The 25,687-nt window shown below is 37.1% G+C and overlaps 1 protein-coding gene across 4 annotated transcripts in view; it reads right to left on the bottom strand.

Annotated features, from left to right (window-relative positions):
- The window catches only part of LOC128702849 (opioid-binding protein/cell adhesion molecule homolog), a 316,054-nt gene extending 299,756 nt beyond the window's left edge, over nt 1-16,298 (bottom strand). For all 4 annotated transcript variants that reach the window (XM_053797282.2, XM_053797283.2, XM_053797284.2 and 1 more), the window contains exon 1: nt 15,738-16,298. In XM_053797282.2, the coding sequence (XP_053653257.2) occupies nt 15,738-15,754 (17 nt within the window). In that variant the 5' untranslated portion in view covers nt 15,755-16,298. The remainder of the gene's footprint in view (nt 1-15,737) is intronic.
- Nucleotides 16,299-25,687: the final 9,389 nt, after the last annotated feature.

The raw sequence follows: 25,687 nt of genomic DNA, 5'->3' as shown, positions 1-25,687 counted from the left end.
GAGGTTCAGGTCGTGCATCAGTCAGTGCTGGAGAGGTTCAGGTCGTGCATCAGTCAGTGCTGGAGAGGTTCAGGTCGTGCATCAGTCAGTGCTGGAGAGGTTCAGGTCGTGCATCAGTCAGTGCTGGAGAGGTTCAGGTCGTGCATCAGTCAGTGCTGGAGAGGTTCAGGTCGTGCATCAGTCAGTGCTGGAGAGGTTCAGGTCGTGCATCAGTCAGTGCTGGAGAGGTTCAGGTCGTGCATCAGTCAGTGCTGGAGAGGTTCAGGTCGTGCATCAGTCAGTGCTGGAGAGGTTCTGCTCGGACAACTACGCTACATCTCTCTTCGCAACATAATGAAGCTATTCAAAGGATGTAAAAACTGTTTCGTCAATGTTTCCAAAGCCAAAGAAGGCGACCCAAAGTGCTGATTGCCAGGTGACGAATATATATATATATATATATATATATATATATATATATATATATATATATATATATATATATATATATATATATATATATATATATATATATATATATATATATATATGCAATAAGATCACAGTAAACAGGTGATTTTAAACTATGCAAAACAACCACAGTGGTTGTTTTGCTTATATATATATATATATATATATATATATATATATATATATATATATATATATATATATATATATATATATATATATACATATTCATATAACCGGCCATATCCCACCGTGGCAGGGTGGCCCAGAAGAAAAAAACTAAAGTTTCTCCCTTTAAATATAGCAATATATACAGGAGAAGGGGTTACTAGCCCTTTGCTCCCAGCAAACGGCTAGTAACCCCAAGCCTATCCAATAGAAATGTAATAGAAATTAATGATTAGCCTGGGTATGATGCTTATGATGGACTGCATGCAGCAACAGCCTGCCTAACCAGGAGTCCAGGTCCCAGACCAGGCCATGAGACACTGATTCTCAGATTCATAAACTGGATGACCAACAAATGGAAATGAATCATAAGAATGTCGCAATATAAATTCTCGAAGCTCACTGAAAATGAGACGAGGATAGTGGAGGAATTTTTTTTTTTTTTTTGGCTATTTTTTGTTTAAGCACAGAATTACTCGCCTGAACTGAGAAAAATGAAGACAAATTTATTTGAATTTTTGTATTCTGTTGACGTTCCCAGGGATTCGAACCACATGCCTGTCCCAGAAGCTTGAAGCACAGGCTGATTTACATAGTATTAAGGAATCTTCTTATCTCCTTCCAGGTTCTTGCCTCCTCCTCCTCCTCCTCCTCTTCTTCTCACTTCTATCATCATTCTCTGTATCATTCTCCTACTATATTTCCTTTTTTGTCATTTCTTCTTTTATTATTCTTGTTCTACTTCGTCTTGGTAGTGTTTTTTTTCTGGGACAGTTCCTGGTGGCATCTTCAGTGGTGTAAGGCTGAGGATATTCTGGGAGCTTGTGGCATTTTATTTCCCTTCCTCACCTGCTGATAAAAGCTTTTCCCCTCTTCTCTGAGTTCTAGCTTTCCACATTTTTTTTTTTTTTTTGTGTGTGTTTTTCTTTCCTTCTTATATGCTTTGCTTCTGATTCTTACTTCTTCTTCTGCCGCCCTGTGCTTCATATTTTTCTCTTATTCTGCTACTTCTCTAATTTTTTTTTCTTTCTACTTCCAGTTCGTTCTTGTAATAATGATGATAGAATTAACAATATATTAGGTAAAGAGACACATACGCAACTAATGTGATACATTACTGCAACGTTTCGCTCTCCAAGAGCTTGACACCGCTCCTGGGGAGTGAAACATTGACACAATAAAATGTAACATTGAAACATTGGCACAATACAATGTAACATTAGTTGCACATGTGACCTTTTATCTAACATACTACGTTTTAATTTCTCCTTATCTTTTTCTTACTCTAGTCTGTTCAGCTTCTTCCCCTTCTCCTTTTTTATTTACCTTTTCATTGCTTTTATTCTGCTCCTTTTACAGAAGGATAAACCCTGTAATTTTACAATTAACTCGGAATATCTGGGGGTCGTTTGGGAAGGGTTGTGACATATGTCTTCTTGCTCTTTTTTTGGTCTCTTCCTGTTCTCTTCCCTCTATTTATTTAACTGTTATCAATTTATTCTTATTTTTTTTTAAACAAACAACAAGCGACTGTGCAGCACAAGACATATCTTTTGTCAACACAAACTCCTTATCATTTTCTTTCTTCTGGATTTGTCTTGTTCTTTTTTCTCACATTTTCTTAGTCTCATTGGTTGATTAGTTACGTTAAAAGTCAATCGACTACTTAAGGGTCTTTAAGGCTGTATATCACCTATACACCGCCATTATAGAGAACTTGAATAACTAAAATAGGTATTAAAAATGAAAGATCATGGTATTTACACAGCGAGATAAACAACTTTCGGTATATATACACTGACACACACGCACACACACATACACATACATACATACATACATACATACATACATACATACATACATACATACATACATACATACATACATACATACATACATACATACATACATACGCCTCTTGGTGTCTAGAACATCGAGAGGCACAAACGTTGAAATAGTATATATATGCATAAGAGATATACATACATACATCACATTAAAATAGAAATTATAAATTTAATTATACAATATTTTATTAATAATGATAATTCTAATAATTCTAATAATTAAACCTCAAAAAGGTGTTAAGAACCTGTAACACTTTACAATTTCTTCAAGACTTAGCAACGTGTTGGCTTTACAAGGCACAGGTCCTGCCAGCAGTGCTGAACTCCCAGGCTTGGAAGGTGCATGTCATTCGGTATTAGACTCACAGAAGCGATCACAGCCAAAGGCGTCGGGACGGGTACCTAACTACTCTCAGCTCTGGCACACTCTCCCTCGGGGTGGGAGGAAGAGTGAGGGAGGAGAGATGATAAACTATGGAGAGGGACAAGGGAAGATGAAAGATGGAGAGGAGTGAGATAGAGAAAACGGAGAGTCGGAGGCAGGAGAAAATTAAAGAGAGAAGAGGGGAGAGAATGCAGGTGACGAAAGTAAATTGGGGAGACTTATAGAAGATGAAAGAGTTCAGGAATAAGATAGATAAAAGAAGTTTTAATGGGTATCACGATATCTGATGAAAATAACGTTAATTTATTATCGCTATTTTTCTGTCTTCAAAGACAACTACGTAAATAATTATCATACAGGACTTCACAGTTACTTTTCAGGTAAGAACGATCTTTAGGGATTATTTTTAGATATAAAGACTTACTGCCGTCAGTAAAGAAGAAAATCACAGGTTCGTAACAAGCTTTCATTTTAACCATGTTTACTTTTAATATAGAGCTTTATCAGGTCAATAATAGAGCTCTTCATAAAGCAGAACATTGTTATAATAGAAATTTGCTCTGTAGTTGTGAAAAAATTAATTAAATGATTATTAACGGTGTTTGGCTGTTTCTATCAGGACAGTAATGTTGGGGTGTTCCGAGTGTTCATGTAAGAAAAATTTATTCCTTTATTTAGTATCATAATTTAGACTTCATAACAGAGAATGTTTTGTTTGGTCGACTGTCTAGCCACAGGTTCATTGCTAGGTATGTAAACTCGGCTCATTAGATTAAATTTCTGACATGGTTTTAGCAGAATCCCCAGGGTGGCCCACCGACCCCATGTAATTACTGTGACGCAACATTATTTCTGTTCGTTCCCCTCCTCCTCCTCCTCCTCCTCTCACTCTCTTCACCCCTCTGGCCATCTCTTTCACTTTCCCCTTTTCTCTCGCGCTTTCTTTCTCTCCTCGTGTCAGATTTCTTAACTTTCTTGTACAATTCAACGAGTCTCGCATTCCCAGCTTCCTTCAAGTAGCAAGCATCTGCCCTGCAAAGACTTCTATCACTGTTGAAGTTTTCTCAGATATCTCTGTAATCTAAATCGTTCTCCTTTCCACGCTCCTCGAATTCTCTTGTTCAATATTTTCTTTTTCTGAAGGTGAAGTGCTAAAGCCCTACCTTGAAATCAGAGTAGAGATGATTATCTTCCCACTGTCATCTTAAAAGTTGTAATAAGTGCTTGTATTACACGATAACCTCACCTGCCTCTCACTTTGTGGTTACTCTTTAAATGTGTTATGAAGATCGTATAGCTTAACTAATAGTTTTGGGGAGAAGGGTTGGAGTCCAGCTGGACTTGCCTAGCATGGGCCAATAGGTTTGCTGCAGTGTTCCACAATTCTTGCCGTCTTGCTTCTGCTAGTGATCCCCTTTTCCCTGCAACGTCTTCGAGATCTTCCACCTCAACTTCCCCAGTATTTAAGACTCCATTCTCATGCTTCAGCTTCATATCGTTCCAGACCATGGAGCTGAACTTTTCTACAGGCTGAGGGACTGACCACCTCAAAATATATTTCTCCAAAGTTGATGGGCTGATTATATCACCTTTACATCGCCACTACTCCTGCTGCCTGCAATACATTCTCCTCTGTATTTGGCTGACGAAGCCGTAGGTAAAACATTTCATCAATAAAGATACCCAGCTGTTGTGCATGTGACTTATTCAGAAAGATCGCATCCTGGTGAACATCCTCTCTTAGATCTTCAAGACTGTTATTTACATAGTAATATTGATCTCAAGAAAGTAGAGAGTCTGCTCCTCTCCACCATCTCATGTTCAGAAAACTGGGTCTCAGCTGATGACCTTGTCGAAGAAAAGTCACTCATTGCATAGCAAGTTGTAATTACGACAGTGTTTCCCATCCTGTAGATAAAGCTCTTCATAGAGCAAAATATTGCTCAGCAGATTGTTCCACAACCTGTGAATTTCCTTCATCATTGTAGGCAGAACGCTATTTGGGTATAATTCTTGAGGATCCATAAAAAAATATGTCGGATTCCTCAAAGATCCATTCTTAAGACTCTGCAGTTACTTTCTACATTGACAGATTATTGGAGTCTTAAAAGCTTAAAATGCAAAATTTTAGTCTCTGTTTTTGTTTTCTCTTTAACGAACGAAAGAGAGATATTAGGAGATAAGAGCGAGAAATAAGGAGAGAGATGAAAATTAATATATTCAAACACCCACAAAAATAACGCTAACCCAAATATGTTTTTCAACGCAGTGGAGAGAGAGAGACAAGGAAAGGGAGGTGAGGCAAGACGATAGACTGAAGAAATGGTGGTAAGAGAAGAGGAAAAAGGAGAATTTGCTCTCTGGAAGGAAGAATGCAAGTCGATGCGCCGCCTCACTTATTAAGTCGATGTTATTTATCTCTGTCCTGTCGATCTGACCTCACTGTCAGTTTTCATGCTGCTGTAATTGCCAACTTTATCCTTTTTTTCGTATATTACTCCTTTTTTATTAAATTGTTCTCGTTTAACATTTTTACCCGTTTCTAATTAGTTTCCATATATTTGTTTTTATCTTATATGTGTGTTTTAGCTCTTTTAAACTAATTATCATTATTACTCTCATTATTACCTTACTCCTCGTCTTCGCTTTCATTTACTTTTCCATATTCTTCTCATCAGTTCTTATTTCTTTAATTTTGGGGTGTCCGGTAGCTCGGTTGGTAGCGCACTCAGCTCACACATTGAGGTCCGTAGTTCGATTCCCGGTACATTTCGAAACATTAGGGTGTTTCCTTGAGACACCTACTGTCCCTATTCACCTAGCAGTAAATAGGTACTTGGGTGTTAGTCAACTGATGTGAGTCGCATCCTCGGGACAAAATTAACCTAATTTGCCCGAAATGCTTTGCATACCCAGGTGCTTTCTCTATAGTAAGTCACAGATGTCAGCTATGGTCTGTATATGTTGTATCATGTACCTGTTATTATTATTATTATCATTATTATTATTATTAGTAGTAGTAGTAGTAGTAATATTATTATTATTATTCATGTGAGCATCAACAGTCGTCATAAAGGAATCCGATAAGAAATCAATTTATACAGAAGAATCATAATATCCGACTGTAATTATTTACAGTAAAAGGGTGGGATTCAATTCTGTGTTGTAGCTTGCTCAAACCCTCTTCTCTAAGCACCGAGGGTGAAGGTTGGCACTATTATTGTAGCCTTCAAATTATTATTATTATTATTATTATTATTATTATTATTATTATTATTATTATTATTATTATTATTATTATTATTATTATTATTATGATCATGGGGAAGGGCTAAACTCGTAGGATTATAGAGCACCTTTGGGGGGGGGAGGAATGGAAGGTATTCACGCTTAATTCAGGGAACTGGAGCACAGATCCAATTCCGTAGATCAAGAGCCCCTCACCATCATCAAGGAACCTCCCTTAAGGGTTGTAGCCATCAAAGTTCAGTGGTTATATCATAGGATTAGCGGATGTTCTAACTTGGGTTCGAATCTCAAACATTTCTTATAAAAAAATGAAGAATTAAGTAACGCAGAAATTATTAGCCCGAGAGAATTATATTGTTTTTACTTTAATAAAAAGTCATGCAAATATAAATTTACTGAATATTATATAAATATAAAGGTGAATAAATAATTATTAAGGAAAATTTTGGAATCTTGGGAGGAAAGATTTAGACTAAAATATTAAAACTGAAATAAGAAGAGCTAAAAAAAAATACAAGAAAGCAAGCGTATAAATTAATATATTAATAAAATCATAATATGTTTACAAAAAAAGACAATGAAATTATGCAAAAAATATGTTAAGATGGAGCACAAATTAATACACTGTTGTATAAATTCGCTAATTAATGAGAAAAGACAGTAAAACTTTGCCAAAAAAATTAAAATTTCCTAAATACCTTGAAAAATAACGTTTATATATAGAGACAATGTTTCAAGGATAACTTAAAAGAAAATGACTCACGTAGCTTGGTATTAATATACATCACTGGAAAATTAATGTATATGCACCTTGAGTCATGGGTAAACATACATACGAAAGCACAGAAGTGGGCGAGGTAGAAGGGTGCTGTGAATAAGGCAAAATACACAAATAACCCGCTTATAGGAGAGAGAGAAGCTTATGACGACATTTCGGTACAACTTGGACCATTTACAAGTCACACTAATACACGACGGTGAGGGAGCCAGTATATATAGGTGAGGGGGAGAAGGAAGGGACAGAGAGGGAGAAAGGAGGAAATGGAGAAGCAGTAGTGGTAGAAGTAATGATGGTAGTGAAAGTTGTAGTAATACAAGTAGTGGTAGTAATAAGTAGGGGGTGGGAAGCAGTGGTCGCCGGAAAGGGGCGTGAAGCGAGGTGATAAATGTAGTTTGTAACATTTACTGAGACTTTTTCAATAAATAGTTACCATAAACCACATATTGTGTCTTATTCGGAAAGAACGCTGAGAGTTCTACACTTTCAAACGTTTCCCCTGGATCGGCAGACATTTCCAGTAATTCTTATATCATTAGTCTCTCTTCCAGATGGTCACGTCACCGAATGTCTTATCCGAGGTTCACCTGACGTAGCTGTCCTGTGACAAGTACAGTACTGCTCTTGGATACGTTACCTGAAGGTAACCACAGTGAAAATGAGTTGTCTTTTACTCTACCCTCTTCAATCGAAACTGAAAGGGTAAAAATTGTGATTATTTCTGCATTCATTACATGGCGTAAACACAAGAACCCCCGCTAGTTCCCAAACATCTTTTTTGGATTATTATTTAATATCCTTCATCACGTAACTTTAGAATGGAGCCGGACAAAATATACATCTCTTTTATCACTGAAATTCCCCCAATCGGCTAGATTTTCCAATATTGGGTGGAAGGGATCTGAAACTATCTTACATCCAAGCTCAATAGTCTGAGCAAACCTGTTAAATCTCGCCATTTGCATACGTTGTGCCTTTAGCTTTAAGGCCAGAGAATATAACCCAAGAGTACGAAGCAGGTCTGTGTAATATACAGGGTAGGATGGTAATCCCCGTTATGGTCGCTTAGCGCTGTCATCACTGCTATGATATTACTGCCTCTTCGTTATATTACACATTACACTCCCTTCAAAAGCAGTGCCTAGGTGCTCGTGATGGGTTGTTAAGGTACCCATCCTCCACTCCACTTCCCCTGATCAAACTCCTGACCCTGATTGCTATAAACACAAATATATATATCTATATCAATATGTATATGTGTATATATGCGTATGTGTGTGTTTGTTTGTTTGTGTGTGTGTGTGTGTGTGTGTGTGTGTGTGTGTGTGTGTGTGTGTGTGTGTGTGTGTCTGTGTCTGTGTCTGTGTCTGTGTCCTTGTCTGTGTCCTTGTCCCTGTGTCTGTGTCCTTGTCTGTCCACTTCCCCTGATCAAACTCCTGACCCTGATTGCTATAAACACAAACATATATATCTATATCAATATGTATATGTGTATATATGCGTATGTGTGTGTTTGTTTGTTTGTGTGTGTGTGTGTGTGTGTGTGTGTGTGTGTGTGTGTGTGTGTGTGTGTGTGTGTGTGTGTGTGTGTGTGTGTGTGTGTGCGTGTGTCTGTGTCTGTGTCTGTGTCTGTGTCTCTGTCTGTGTCTGTGTCTGTGTCCTTGTCTGTGTGTCTGCATTCCGACAGCATGTAAGTACAGTATTTACTAAACACAACAGCCATGATAGCAGGATAACAACTACTCCTCTGCCAATTAATTTACACAATACCACATGTTCTCGGGTTTCAGGAGAGGGTATGATCGCATCCTGGAAACCAGGAATCAGCAAAGCCGATGATATAGAGTTAAAAGGGTGGGTGGTGGGGGGAAGAAAGCACAAGATATGACAACCCGCGAAACACAGTTGGATCAGAACAGTAATTTACCGTAGTACAGGATAAGTTTCATGTTTGTGTGTACTACAAATAATATAAGGACAGAGACGTACCATTTTTTGACAATGTGTTGCAATATATTTGTAATGTCTCCTCTGCCCTCTGCTTAAACAATACTCAAGGAGAAACAGCGGCAAACTGTGTCAGAGAAACTATATATACAAGGTTACATGACGTTAGATTTCAGTTCTGTCTGTTACACGAGGGTGATTATATCGCAGTCCCCCAACACGTTATAAAATTAAGAAAATTTTAAATTCTTGGAAAAGAATTAAATTATTTATTTAATTATTTTAAATTATTAAATTAGTTTATCAAATTAATTACAGAAATTCACTCCTTTCGGTGTACGTACACAGAGATACACACCTTTCGGCTAATATACACAAAGACACACCTCTCTGGCTATACATACGCAGAGATACATAACCTCTTGGTGCATATAAACTGAGAGATATACTCCTCTCGGTGTATATAAACTGAGAGATATACTCCTTTCGGTGGTGTATACACTGAGACATATATCTCTGTATGTATACCTGGAGTTTACGTGGAGAGGGTTTCGGGGGTCAACGCCCCCGCGGCCCGGTCTGAAACCAGGACTCGTGTTGGATCAGGGTCTGATCAACCAGACTGTTACTGCTGGCTGCACATAAACCGACGTACGAACCACAGCCTGGCTGATCAGGTACTGACTAGGTGTCTGTCCAGCGTTTTCTTGAAGACGACCAGGGGTCTATTGTTAATCACCCTTATGTATGCTAATCTCTTTTTGTACTTGTGCCGCCCCTGCTTTTCACTGGCGAATGTTGCATTTCATGCCTAGTCGTCTGCTTTCGTAGGAAGTGATTTTCGTGTGTAGGTTTAGTACTAATCCCTCTAGAATTTTCCAAGTGTATATTATCATGTATCTTTCTTGCCTGCGTTCCAGGGAATACAGATCAAGGGACTTCAACCGTTCATAGTAATTTTGGTGCTTTATTGTACTTATGAGTGCCGTGAAAGTTCTCTGTAAATTCTCCAGGTCAGCAATTTCGCCTGCTTTGAAGGGGGCAGTTAGTGTACAGTAGTATTCCAGTGTAGAGAGAGCAAGCGATTTGAAGAGAATCTATCATGGGCTTGGCGTTCCTAGTTTTGAAGGTTCTCATTATCCATCCTATCATTTTTTTCTAGCAGATGAGATAGATACATTGTTGTGGTCTTTGAAGGTGAGATCCTCTGATATTATCACTCCCAGGTCCTTCACATTAGTTTCTCGCTCTATTGTGTGCTGAGACATGCACTCCTTTCAATCAATATAATCATATGATCTAAAAAGGGAATCAGATGCTATGTATCATTGTTTTGCGTTTGCATAACATTAATGAACAACTTAAGAGCACTAGATTAAGAGGACATCCTACAACAACCGACTTGCACAGGCTGCAGTGATGTTTAAAATATTAATTAATAAAGATCTATCAACACAACTACACAGTCATGCAAATCGGAGACAATTTAAGAAAACTAGATACAAAGAATTAAATAGTATGGACGAAATTAGTACACAGAACATACCGCAAGGGAAGCAAATCTTAGAATTGCTTTCATGTACTTCAGTACATCCACTTTACAAGATGTATTTGAGGTTTCTTTTAGAATATTAAACGTTATTAGAGAAAACGCATCCGAAAAACCATGACCAGACCTTGGAGAAGGTCCAGAGGTTTGCAACTAGACTGATTTTGGAAGTGAGAGCGTGGAACAGTGAGGAAGAAATCAAGGAATTAAATCTAATATCCTTAGATGGGTATCAGATGAGATGTGATGACGGCATACAGCATCCACGGAGCATTTTATACAGCATCCACAGAGCATTCCATTCAGCATCCACAGAGCATTTCATACAGCGTCCACAGAGCATTCCATTCAGCATCCACAGAGCATTCCATACAGCGTCCACAGAGCATTCCATACAGCGTCCACAGAGCATTCTAAACAGCATACACGGACCTTTTTTTTTACTGTTATTCAGAAAGAAAAGCTCGTAGGATCTTTAACACAAAATTCCTTCAGTGTCATGATCTCTGTCTTATTACTGTCTTGTAATCAGATCAGTTACTGTATCACCATTTTCTCACTTAAACATTCAATTAATCTTCTGTTACCCTGTCATTTCCAGTTCCATCATTGTAACACCAGTCCCTCCATCATACTGTCATATCCTCCATTACCCTGTCATAAACAATTCCATCATTTTATCATCATTGTCTCCAGCATAGGGACATAATTTGTTCCATAATTGTCTCATAATCTTTGTTCCAACAGTGTGTCACAGTCCCAGTACATCACTTTCAAAATGTTTATTCTGTAACTGACTGATGATCTTTCATCAAACACTGATATGAAAATTTGTTCCATCACTCTTATATTGATTGTTCCATCACTTTATATTGATTATTCCACCACTGTTATATTCATTGTTCTATCACTGTTATATTCATTGTTCCATCACTGTTATACTCATTATTAAATCACTGTTATATTAATTGTTCCATCACTGTTATATTCATTGTTCCATCACTGTTATATTCATTATTAAATCACTGTTATATTCATTGTTCCTTCACTGTTACATTCATTGTTCCATCACTGTTATATTCATTGTTCCATCACTATTATATTAATTTTCCATCTGTTACATTCATTGTTCCATCACTGCTATATTCACTGTTTCATCACTTATATTCATTGTTCCATCACTGTGATATTCATTGTTCCATCACTGTTACATTCATTGTTCCATCACTGTTATATTCATTGTTCCATCACTGTTATATTAAGACAGGGGACGATGCCAGTATCACTCACTTAATTGTTCCATCACTTAATTGCTCAATCACTTAATTGTTCAGTCGCATATTTATTTTTCCATCACTTAATAATTGTTCCATAGCTCAGTTACCTAATTAAAATAATCCATTACATAATTGTTCCCAAACTTAATAATTATTGTAACACTTAATAATTGTTCCACCACTTATTTGTGCCATCACATATTATTTGTTCCAACACCTGAAAAGTGTACCATCACTGTGATAATATCGGCTCTTGATCCTAGGAATTGAAACAACCCTCCACCTCCTTGGATCAAGCCAAAGTGCCTTCCACTCCCTATGCGCTTTTTTATCCCTGCGGGTTTAGTGCTTACCCCGTGAATACAGTAATGAACCATAGTCAAAAAATAATACTAGAAATAATACAATATTGCATTCGAATAAATCGCCTAAAATTAGTTGTATTAATACACATTTTTAAAATTGCTACTGTAGTACACTATTGTATTGTTCCATAACTCGATATATAATCTGTAAGTCGTTATAAGATCTGTAACACAAATTCTAATCGATTATTCTGAATATAATTTATTACTTGATATATAATTTATTTCTCATAATATAATCTATCACTCAGTATATAATCTATCAGAATATAATCTATTACTCGGTATATAATCTATCAGAATATAATCTATTACTCGGTAATAGGTATGTTTGTTTCCACGTAGAGCTTTATCAAGGGATTTTTCTCTCTGTCTAGAGCTTTATTAGTGTACTTTCGATGTGTAGAGCTTTATTAATGTACTTTCGATGTGTAGAGCTTTAGAGCTATACCAAAGGCTATGTGTAGAGCTTTAGGAAGCTTCCTAGGTAAAAGCTGTCTACTAGAGGATCTTTAGACTATCCCTGTACGTCTACTGAAATATGATTATCCTGAAACGTTTTAATTACAGTTTCCTTTAATGGTTTTTTTAGTAGTTCCTGAAATTCATCTTCTCGCCTTTTTGAGATATTGTCTCTCCCCTGAAATACTGTCTATCGCCATTAAAATACCATCTATCGTGGCTGAAACACTAAGACTACTGAAATACTATCTATCGCATCTAAAACATTCTGTTGTAGCTTACTTAAGCACTGTCTATCGCCAACGAAGCGCTCTATTTGTAAACTAAAACACCATCTATCTCAATCAGTGAAAACACTGTCGCCACTAAAGCACTATCTATCGCCACTGAAACATCTAACGCCACTGAAACACTATCTATCGTCACTGAAACATTATCTATCTCCACTGAAACACTATCTATCGCCACTGAAACCCTATCTCTCGCCACTGAAACATCTATCGCCACTGAAACATCTGTCGCCACTGAAACACTATCTATCGCCACTGAAAGCCTTCAACCACTGAAAAACTACATTTTCTGGCCGCTAAGACGCCAGAATTCTCAATAACCGAATAAAGTCTGTCGCTCAACACTCGCCACTGAAATGCAAATAAGAAAAAACTCTGTACACTTTCACTTTGCAAAAATTAGGTCGCATAGCAAATTGAAACTTGACTGGCTAATGCTTACTCCTTAAGTGTGCGTTCTATTATTTTAAGACGCGCTCAAGTGGTAGATGTATCATGTTAAGGATTACACTTAAGTGTGAGGTTTATGCTGAAGAGTGAGCTTGGCCATGTTCCTTGATTAGAGCTCAGTGTTGTGTTTCTATGTACGCCTTGGTGGAGCTTCCACTTGAGGACTTGAGGTAAAAGAGCCTGGAAGCCAGTGTGTCTTTTTCTTGATTAGCGGGCGGAGGATCGAGCTTACAAAAGCACGTGTCTTGAATGAGCTCTCAAGGTTTATTTCCTCAGCATCAAGGCACATTCTTGAATAAATCTGTCACATGAGATGATTTGTTGGTTCATCTTCAGACGATGTATGGGTGTGCTATTATCTCACTAAATTTATTGTATTAGCACCACCTCTATTTTATCATTGCTATTTTATCACTGCTAGATCTATTGTATCACTGTTAGATCTATTGTATCACTGCTAGAGCTATTATCTTTCCACTGCAGCTGTTGAAATTTCACACCGCAAATCACTGTATCATCGTCGCTCATAAATCACTAGCGAAATCACATCTAACCACAACAAATGGAAACATAAGGGCTGGATTTATAGTCAAGAATAGACGGAAATGTCATCTAATTATCTTAGCTTGTGGGTTAGCTGTGAATTGTAGGTGTCACTGTACACTGACTTGTATTTCCCACTAGTGAAGCCGTGATCCACTGCCGTGACTCTGCTGTAATAACATCAGACCATAACACCGGGTCAGCCGCTGGTGTATCGCTGGACAGCTTCGCCAGTAGTTGGTAAGAGAGGGACGCGGTATTCGTTAGTATCAATACCGCATTTGTCTTACTGTGAAGTAGTTCGTTCACCTCTTTTCTTCAGCAAGATTATATTCATCTCACAGTCAAACGGATTCCCGGGCCTGTCGGAACATGAGGGTTACTCTCCCCAAACCCTAGAGTTTATCGGCTTTCGTAGGTCGCATCCTGGAGAAGAGTACTTAAGAGACCCCAAACCACACTGCTTGGCTTTCAAGTTTCCCTGGGTTAATAACTCTCCGTAGTTATTCTTCCTTTTCTCCCTTATTCACCCTGCTGACACTACACTGTAGTTAAACCTGAAACTCCGAGGGGTATAATTCTCAGTCTATTTATACAGCGTTTAAACCTGTTTTTTAAGGGTTAAAGTATTCTTAACTAGCGATGTACAGGTTTACTGTATGCACTTCCCTAGTGTATTCGATGCCATTTAAATCTAACATACCAAACCACGGTACTGGCGGGGGTTGAACTCGCGGTGAGTGAATCGTAAAAATAAAGTATTTGATTACGGAAGCGTTTCTCTCACTGGGAACTTTGTCACTTTAAGTGGCAAAGCTCCAAGTGAACGAAACGGTTTTAGGTAAGAACTCGAGTGCTACACATGTGACTTTGTTGTATTATGTCGGTATATATGTACCAAGTTCCTGTAATAACTAACCCACAACACAGTGGCTGGAACAATTCACAACTAATCCACAATACAGTGATTGTAACAATTCACAACTAACCCACAATACTGTGGTTGGAGCAGTTCACAACTAACCCACAATACTGTGGTTGGAACAATTCACAACTAATCCACAGTACTGTGGTTGGAACAGTTCACAACTAGCCCACAATACTGTGGTTGGAAAATTTCACAACTAACCCACAATACTGTGGTTGGAATAATTCACAACTAACCCACAATATTGTGGTTGGAACAATTCATAACTAACCCACAATATTGTGGTTGGAACAATTCACAACTAGCCCGCAATACTGTGGTTGGAACAATTTACAACTAACCCACAATACTGCGGTTGGAACAATTCACAACTAACCCACAATACAGTGTCAAGAACAATTCAAAACTAACTCATGGCTGAAACAATTCACAACTAGTCCACAATACCGTGGCTGGAACAATTTACAACTAACAATACCGAGTGTGGAATAATACGCAACTGACAATACCAAATCTGGAACAATTAACAACTAAAATACCGAGCCTGAAACAATTCACAACTGACAGTACCATGGCTGAAACAATTCATAAAAAATCGTTCTTAAAAAAAGGAACTTTACACAGCGTTCAAGTCCGTGCTGAACAATCATTAAATCACAACTGTTATGACTTGATAACGCTCTAGAACGAATGGAAACGTCTTCTGAAATCTCCTTTCGTAAGTATGAGGTCATTCGTAAAATGTCCAATAACCATCTGGTTCGTACAAAAAAAATCATGAGAGGCAGAAATCATTCAGGTGACCAACGTTATTGAAATCCATAAGGAAATCCTTTAAAAAAAATGTTCATTGGGTGTTCTTATAAGCAATCACTTTGCTTGATCATTACTGTTATACCATATTATAACTAAGTGATCGATTGCTTTGAAAAATTCAGTGGTTGCTGAAGAGGGACTGATAGATGAGAACTGGGTCACTGGTTACTGGTTACTCATACAGGCGGAAATTATACATTGGTAAAATATATATAGGTAAGGGAGCTTACCTTTCTTGTGTAAGCATTTCATTCAGTGAGGTGTAGCGGCCGCAGCAGCAACAGCAACAGCAGCAGCAACATCTGCAGCAGCACTGAGTAGTCCTAGGAGCACACACAAATACACATACACACTTCCTGTTATCTACAAATCATTGCAACATCACAACCCACAGCCTTCATCCAAGGCTCGTGCAACACTACCAAGGCTTCTGCAACACTAGCAATTCTTGTTGCAACACTTGTAAGTACCACAAGTCGTAAATATTCTCAAATCAGTATCAGTAATGTATATATTGAAAACAAACTGTTTCTTCCACACAGTTCACGCTATTCTGACAAGTTTTTTTCTAAGCTTAACAGTCCATGTTAGGAGCGAGAAGTATACATATGGAGTATATTCATACAACTGTGTGTATAAGGCAGAGAATGAGAAAAGAAGTCATCAAAAGTCCATCATTAGTTGTGGTTTAGAGGGGAAAATGTATTGTCCTGAGGGGTTGGTTTAACGATAGCGCAGGCTGGGTGGCTGTCACGCTCAACACGGCTTCCAGAGGCACACTGACTGCAGAGCAGCATTTGCAGCTGTACCGCCCCCCCTCCTTACACCATCTCTGGCCGCCCCTCACGCCCACCCGACACACCATCACTGCCCACCCACTGCCGCCCTGTCACCTCCCACCCTCTACCACACCGTCACCACCCATCCAGTATCACCCATTCACCACCCTCTCAATGTCATCCCTTTTGAATCCACCCAGTGCCAGTCCCCCATTAATCATTCATGCACCACCCAGTGCCAGCCCCCCATACTAACTCATGCACCACCCAGTGCCAGTCCCCCACTACTCACTCATTCACCACCCAGTGCCAATCCCCCAATACTCACTCATTCACCACCTACCCATTCAGAGCCAGCTGCCTACTACCCCCAGTCACCACCCACCAACCGTAATTCACCAACCACCGCTGAGATATATACTCCTACCCACCATCAGCCACGAACCAACCACCCACCATCACCCAGTCATCACCCATTAAGTTTTTTTTTCACTTCCCTGGATGCCTCCTACATCTGTTCATCGTCCGTCTTCTCTTCTACCTTCTCCTCCTTTTCTTTTTATATTTTAATCCTCCTCCTCTTCCTTCCTCTTCCTTCCTCTTACCTCTTAAGAAAACCTCAAAGCACTTAACCTGCTCTCCCTCAAAAAAGGAAGCCGTCGAGAAAATCTCATTCAAATCTTTAAGTTACAAAACAGATTTGTTGAACTCAAACACAAAAACGTCATTTGAAGTGCGAAGTTATTCAGAAACAATAACATAATTTGGGGAAGGGTCGAGGTCTGGCTGTGAAATTAGTATGAGCTTCTCGTGATTGGCGGGAGGAGGGGAAACGGAGGATCGAACCTCAACCACTGACTCAGACTGGTGTAACGCGTTATGTCTGCTGGCTTCTCTGTCCAGGATGGACGGAAGTATCGTAATGAGTTTCATTCTTAAATTCAGGTAATTTGTAAGTCGTTCCAGCCATAGTAAAGTACAGTATGATAAGTTTTTCTTACACACACTCACACACACACACACACACACACACACACACACACACACACACACACACACACACACACACACACACACACACACACACACACACACACACACACACACACACACACACACACACACACACACACACACACACACATGCTTGAGAGGTGCGGTAGGAGGTCGAGACCCCAGGTTCATTGAAGCAACCGTGCGGTGGGACACCCTTGCAGACTCCTACAGTAGACCAGCTCCTCCCAAAGCGCACAAACAGTCCCACTAGGACAAACCGATCAAGGAAAAAAATCACCAACACAGTGCTCACCAACGCTTCAGGAAAGGACAAAGCTCGTCTCCTAGTGGGGAAGGCACCACATTCAGATTTCCTTTTAACTGTTCGCAGTTCCTCTCTGAGCACTCGACTCCACCCACAGGCCATTCGGATTGGTGTTGCTTATCGCCTGGCTACCCCAATGCTCACCGAACATAGGTATACTTGCGGCAGGACGACGGCTGATCAATTCGGATTTCATGGTCTCTTGTGTCACACATCAGAAGGGAAGTATGATAGACATGAGGAGGTCAACGACATCATAAAGAGAAGCCTCGCCACAGCCCGTAGCCCAGCTCAACGGGAACCCCAAGTATAGAGGTCTGACGGAAGTCAAAAGCATCCTGCTGGAGCCACTAAGCTACCCTGGAAGGATGGTAAGAAGACTGCCTGGGACTACACCGGTGCCTCCACATTGGTAGACACCTACTTGCCATACTCTGAAGCTGAAGGGGGTGGAGCTGCCAGCTACAGGGAGGCCCAGTAGACCCGCAAGTATGAAGGCCTTCCCCCTTGCTATAACTTCATCCCAGTAGTGTCGGAGACCCTTGGAGCACGGGGCAAGTGTGCTCTAAAGTTCCTCAAAGAGCTGGGTGAAAAACTCATCACAGAAACCAAGGATCACAGGGCGGTCAGCTTTCTCTTTCAGACTCAGTGTTGCGATCCAGACGGGAAGTGCCTGCAGCATTCTGGGTGCGCGGCCCACCGCCGTGGAGCTGGACGAAATATTCGAGATATATTCGAGATATAGCTCTGAGACGTTATCTATGTTGTTTTACTCCCTATTGTATTTTTGTCAATGTATTTTGACTTTAAATAAAGTCTACTTGAAATATAGAGCTCCGGGGAGAACCTTGAGTTTTCCCTGATGTAAGCTTATTCTTTTCTCTGAGGATGAGGGTCCCCAGGACAGTTCCAGATGTGGTACCTCCTTATAATATACATATATACATATATATATATATATATATATATATATATATATATATATATATATATATATATATATATATATATATATATATATATATATATATATATATATATATATATATATATATATATATATATATATATATATATATATATATATATATATATATATATATATATATATATATATATATATATATATATATATATATATATATATGTCGTGCCGAATATGTAAAACTGGTTAATTAGCAAGAACTCATTTAAAATTAAGTCCTTTTTAAAATTTTCTCTTATACGTTTAAAGATATATTGTTTTTCATTAATGTTGATTTAAAAATTTTTAATTTTGCACCAAAAGGAACTTAGAAAACTTACCTAACCTTATTATAACAAGAGCAATTTATTTTAGCCTAACCCAACTAAATATATTTTAGTTTTGTTTACAGTAATTTAGAACTAAACAAACGCAGTGAAATATATTTTTTTCGTAAGGTTCAGAATGATTTTGGCAAAATTATTGCATACACAAATTTTCACTTGTCCTATATGGCAAGATGAGCGTTGCTATTTAAGCCAAGATCGCAAGTTCTGCCTATTCGGCACGACATATATATATATATATATATATATATATATATATATATATATATATATATATATATATATATATATATATATATATATATATATATATTATATATAAATATTTATTTATTTATATTTATATTATATATATATATATATATATATATATATATATATATATATATATATATATATATATATATATATATATATATATATATATATATATATATATATATATATATATATATATATGTGTGTGTGTGTGTGTGTGTGTGTATATATATGAGACAAGATTACAAATGCTGACTGAAATGTTTTGTAGCGCAAGGCGTAGTAAGTCCAAAACTTTCCTTGTGTAACATAATGACGTCTTGATGAAAGGTGAACTTAAGAGGAAAATGTATAATGAACACATCTTCTGCTTATATTATCCTACTTCTGGGCATTTTCTCTTCCAGTAAAATTACAACAATCATTTGGGAATCAGCTTCACAAAGCTTTTGCAAATATGTTCGATACTTGAGCGCGTCTAGTTGTTTTGGTAACCGGATGCTAGTTCAGGAAGTACTGCAGGGAGACTTCTTGACCATGAACTATCCATGGTTTAACAATAGTCGAGCATGAGTGAATAGTAATGGTGGTGGCGATAGTTGAAATAGTAGCAGTACTAGCAGTAAAAATTAAACTCTCAATCTCTGTTACGTAAACAGAATTTCAGACTGCAGCACTTCCTTCTAAAGACGGATTTTTAGTCGAGATATTTTAATTTTAGTGTTAAACAGGAAATATTTGCGCGCTGGAACGACTCCTGTCTATCTTTTGTATTCTTACGAACATGTACGTATGAGTACACTCTCTCTCTCTCTCTCTCTCTCTCTCTCTCTCTCTCTCTCTCTCTCTCTCTCTCTCTCTCTCTCTCTCTCTCTCTCTCTCTCTCTCTCTCTCCCTCGTTACGTCCTTCTCTCCCCTCTCAACTGGAATTTAATATTTGGTGTCAAAATAATATTCAACTTGTCCATGTAGCAGTTTTTTTTTTATTGCACTGCTTTTCTATTTATCCGTCCTAGAGTGGGAATGCACAAGGATCAAATATACTGAACTGTTTTATCTTCTAGCTGAGGCAGTGGAGGAAGAGAGAGAGAGAGAGAGAGAGAGAGAGAGAGAGAGAGAGAGAGAGAGAGAGAGAGAGAGAGAGAGAGAGAGAGAGAGAGAGAGAGAGAGAGAGAGAGAGCAAGAAATACTCTCCAATCATCTCGCTCATCTCAAAAACATCTCCACCAGTCATTCCCGAATACTTCAACAGCCCACCAGTCATACCCCACCACTCCAACATTCCTCTAAAAGTGTACCAGTCCCAGTTCTCCTCAGTACTCTGGGGCAGCGGGTGAAACTTTCTGATGAAAAGGTTAAATTCAGCCAAGGAAGTTCTCCATGTCAGTAAAAGTAAACAATTCTATAGTGAATTTATTCTATCTTTCACATCGATCTTTTTGGCAATGACGGTAAAAAAAATATGCAATAAGTAATCAGAAATTTAAATTATTATTATTGTTATTCTTCTTAATATTATTAATATTATTATTATTAGTAGTAGTAGTATTATTATTATTATTATTAGTGTTTTAATTATTATTATTATTATTATTATTAGTAGTAGTAGTAGTAGTAGTATTGTTATTATTATTATTAGTGTTTTAATTATTATTATTATTATTATTATTATTATTATTATTATTATTATTATTATTAGTGTTTTAATTATTATTATTATTATTATTATTAGTGTTTTAATTATTATTATTATTATTATTATTATTACTATTATTATTATTATTATTATTATTATTATTATTATTATTATTAGTGTTTTAATTATTATTATTATTATTATTATTATTATTATTATTATTATTATTATTATTAGTGTTTTAATTATTATTATTATTATTATTATTATTATTATTATTATTATTATTATTATTATTATTATTATTATTAGTGTTTTAATTATTATTATTATTATTATTATTATTATTATTATTATTATTATTATTATTATTATTATTATTATTATTATTATTATTATTATTATTATTATTATTATTATTATTATTATTATTATTATTATTATTATTATTATTATTATTATTATTATTAATTAAATTTTCTACATTTATCATATTTACAAAAATGGAATTCGTATATTCAAGTTAAGGTCTCCATTCAGGCATTGCTGTAGACACCTGCTCACCCAGACTGTTAATGCTGGCAGTTCGCACTTCAAAGAATAGGTCATTTATAAATTGTTTATGTGGACTGTAATAATTTATCTTCGGAACAACAAATGTTTGTAGGTAAGAGTTTATCATATATTTTGTGTGTGATGTAAGTCATTAGTAAATTTTTTATCTGACCTAACCTAACATAAATAAACTTAGTAGTTACTGTCTGGTATATTTTACACATGCCCTCCAGTGTCGTTCTCCTGTGTCGTTCTCCTTTGTCGTTCTCCTGTGTCGTTCTCCTGTGTCGTTCTCCTGTGTCGTTCTCCTGTGTCGTTCTCCTGTGTCGTTCTCCTGTGTCGTTCTCCTGTGTCGTTCTCCTGTGTCGTTCTCCTGTGTCGTTCTCCTGTGTCGTTCTCCTGTGTCGTTCTCCTGTGTCGTTCTCCTGTGTCGTTCTCCTGTGTCGTTCTCCTGTGTCGTTCTCCTGTGTTGTTCTCCTGTGTTGTTCTCCTGTGTCGTTCTCCTGTGTCGTTCTCCTGTGTCGTTCTCCTGTGTCGTTCTCCTGTGTCGTTCTCCTGTGTCGTTCTCCTGTGTCGTTCTCCTGTGTCGTTCTCCTGTGCCGTTCTCCTGCGTCGTTCTCCTGTGTCGTTCTCCTGTGTCGTTCTCCTGTGTCGTTCTCCTGTGTCGTTCTCCTGCGTCGTTCTCCTGTGCCGTTCTCCTGCGTCGTTCTCCTGTGTCGTTCTCCTGTGTCGTTCTCCTGTGTCGTTCTCCAGTGTCGTTCTCCTGTGTCGTTCTCCTGTGTCGTTCTCCTGTGTCGTTCTCCTGTGTCATTCTCCTGTGTCGTTCTCCTGTGTCCTTCTCCTGTGTCATTCTCCTGTGTCGTTCTCCTGTGTCGTTCTCCTGTGTCATCCTCCTGTGTCGTTCTCCTGTGTCGTTCTCCTGTGTCATCCTCCTGTGAGGACTTACTCCAGTATGTAGATGTACCAGTAATTCCTATATTTCCAGGTACATTATATCCAGAGGATACTGTTTAGAGATTTCAGCTTCTTCCAATTAATTCAAAATTTACTTAAATAAATATGAAAGGTGCCTGTTTATGTGAGGAGCAAAACCCTCCGATAAGAGGCTCGATCCTCAGTTCGCTAGTAGTGAGAGAGAGACTAACAGTCGAATGTGAGACTAGAGGCGAAGCAGTCGAAGTGGTTCTGATCGTGGCATGATGTTACAGACTGTTGTGTGATGTCGCGAGGGTTGAGGGGAGGGGAGAACGGCGTGAAGTCGCATGTCGCGGAGTGGTACACTCTCGGTACAGTCGACTTGAAAAACGTACGTATGTAGCCATTAGCAAATTGACCACAAGGAAAAAGGGACAAAGAGCGAGCACTTTCATGATGAATCTATCATAGTCTCAAGGAACAGTGTTTGTTGACTTTTCGTCTAAGTATTATATATATATATAGATATATATATATATATATATATATATATATATATATATATATATATATATATATATATATATATATATATATATATATATATATATATATATATATATATATATATGTCGTGCCGAATATGTAAAACTGGTCAATTAGCAAGAACTCATTTAAAATTAAGTCCTTTCAAAAAATTTCTCTTATACGTTTAAAGATATATTTTTTTCATTAATGTTAAAGTAAAAAAATTTAATTTCGCTCCAAAAGAATCTTAGAAAACTTACCTAACCTTGTTATATCAAAAACAATTTATTTTAGCCTAACCCAACTAAATATATTTTAGATTTGTTTACAATAATTTAATACTAAACAAACACAGTGAAATATATTTTTTCGTTAGGTTCAGAATGATTTTGGCGAAATTATTGCATACATAAATTTTCACTTGTCCTATATGGCAAGATGAGCGTTGCTATTTAAGCCAAGATCGCAAGTTCTGCCTATTCGGCACAACATATATATATATATATATATATATATATATATATATATATATATATATATATATATATATATATATATATATATATATATATATATATATATATATATATATATATATATATATATAACAGGTGTTCATTACACTTAAAAGCTTCAAGGAAAAAAAAAGCTACATGTCTGTCCCAAAACGGTGACCCTTGCAATGCAATTTTCTTAGCAATTTCATGGACCTGAGTATTTGAACTCCTAAATGCAGGAGGTAGAAACAGGAACATATGCAAATTCAGCAGAATCAGAAGGCCGGCTAAATTTCTATCCTGAAACTGAAGCCGTGGCTTTATTTAAGATTCAGCGAGATGGTTCCTCTCTCTGTCTGTGTTTCGGCCTCTGGGCATCTCTGCCGATAATATGACAGGCAAAGGCAAGATTTCAAAGTAAACTGAATGTGGCAAAATCGATATATTTCAGATTTGTATTGTATCATGGATTCTCACGTTATGGGAACTGTAATATTATATAATTATACGTAGTTATTTGCTGATAATTTTATGCATTATTAGTGATTTTATATAGACTATACAGACATACGTTATTGATAAGTGGCATATATACAGTCACATTTGTATAGGAAGAATGAAAGAAAATAATTGTATACCTCTATCGCTATTAACACACACTTCTTTTCCTAATACACCGTCATTGTATCAATTTTTGACTATATTATCTTAGAGAGGTACCACCTCTAGAGCTGACTAGGGACCCTCAGACTTAAAGAGAAAAAAGTTATTTCAGGGAAAACTCAGAGGTTTTCTCCCCGGAGTGGTTTATGTCACAGTATGCAACTATCCCCGGCACCATGTCCTTTTATCCCTGAAAGCGAATGCATTTTTCCACGCCACTATGCATGTTGCTATCCAGGACAACTTATTGCATCCATGGCAAGGTGAGCTACTGCACTTTCCAACAAATAAATGGAGAAACAGAAAGAGTATTATTATTTTTGTTCATACATTTTGTCTCTTAAGATTCAGATTCAGAGTGTAATTATGCTGATATAATTAATGCTCTGAGAAGACTTTAAACAGTTGTAGAAGTTAATTATCCTTTATACTTAGTTTCGTAGAAGTAAATTTTCAATAAAGAATTTTGTATGCAAATCAGGAAGGTAAGAAAGATGTTAAGATAATGATGTTAGTAGATGTCTCAGTTGATTTAAAGAACCGGAACGGAACAAAAGATATATTAAATATCTAATTCTCGATGTTGCGTGTGTTTAAATATCTTTGTTAAGCTTCGTGGATGGTTCTCGTTTATTATATACTAGTTATGTGTCACCTAAGACATGAATTTATTTTAGGGAAGGATTCTATCCCATTTCCGTTTGCAGGACATGCAAAATATTGACACTTGTCTAAGATCAAAGGAGGCTTGAACCTGCGACCCTGGGGACAGAGCAAGCAGTGGTATAAATACTAAGCCAGGCCACACATAACTCCAGCGTCCTGGAAACTAAGAGTTTGCTCTTGAGCCTGCGGGACCAGGCAGTGATGCAGTGATCAGTTATTATCTCTTGCAATGCTCTTGTCCAAGTGATATATTTAGATGTATATATATATATATATATATATATATATATATATATATATATATATATATATATATATATATATATATATATATATATATATAAACATTTATTAATAAACAATACATATATATATATATATATATATATATATATATATATATATATATATATATATATATATATATATATATATATATATATATACATATATATGTATATATATATATATATATTTATGGATGTATGCATGGAGAGATATCACCTCACATTTTACAGAGTAAATGCAAGAACTCACCTTCTTTAGAACCTTTAAATGTGAAGACAGTATTACCTGATAACAGCATTTTCTTGGAAGCTCATTTATGAAACATCCCGTTGCCTCATGAAGCATCCAGTATATGTTACTACAACAAATATTCTTCCGTGTATATAAACTGGAACTCTTACGATATATATTCCGATGTATATAACCCCAGGCAAATAATGAGCTGAGCAGGATAAGGTAGTAAGCAGAGGAAATAGTGTAGGCGTGTGATTGGTGTTCATCGTGGCATTTATAATGACCTGCTGGCTGGTTTAATGTCCACACCTTCACTAGCAGCCATGGTTCACACTCGGCTGATTTTCTTTGACCATAAAGGAATCATCCATCCAGTTAAAAGCTCTGCCAAAATCATCAAACACTTTGGTTGTATTTCAACACTTTATCTTTGCACGAGATGGCGCTGTGATTCTAATGGAATATACCGTACGATACATTTTGATGTGTCACTGAGATCAGTCGTATGTATGAGTCTGCATGTATGAGT

Source organism: Cherax quadricarinatus, chromosome 82 (assembly GCF_038502225.1).
Source record: "Cherax quadricarinatus isolate ZL_2023a chromosome 82, ASM3850222v1, whole genome shotgun sequence".
NCBI classification, from domain to species: Eukaryota; Metazoa; Arthropoda; class Malacostraca; order Decapoda; family Parastacidae; genus Cherax; species Cherax quadricarinatus.
The sequence above is the reverse complement of the archived record's forward strand: the minus strand, read 5'-3'. Positions and strand labels throughout refer to the sequence as shown.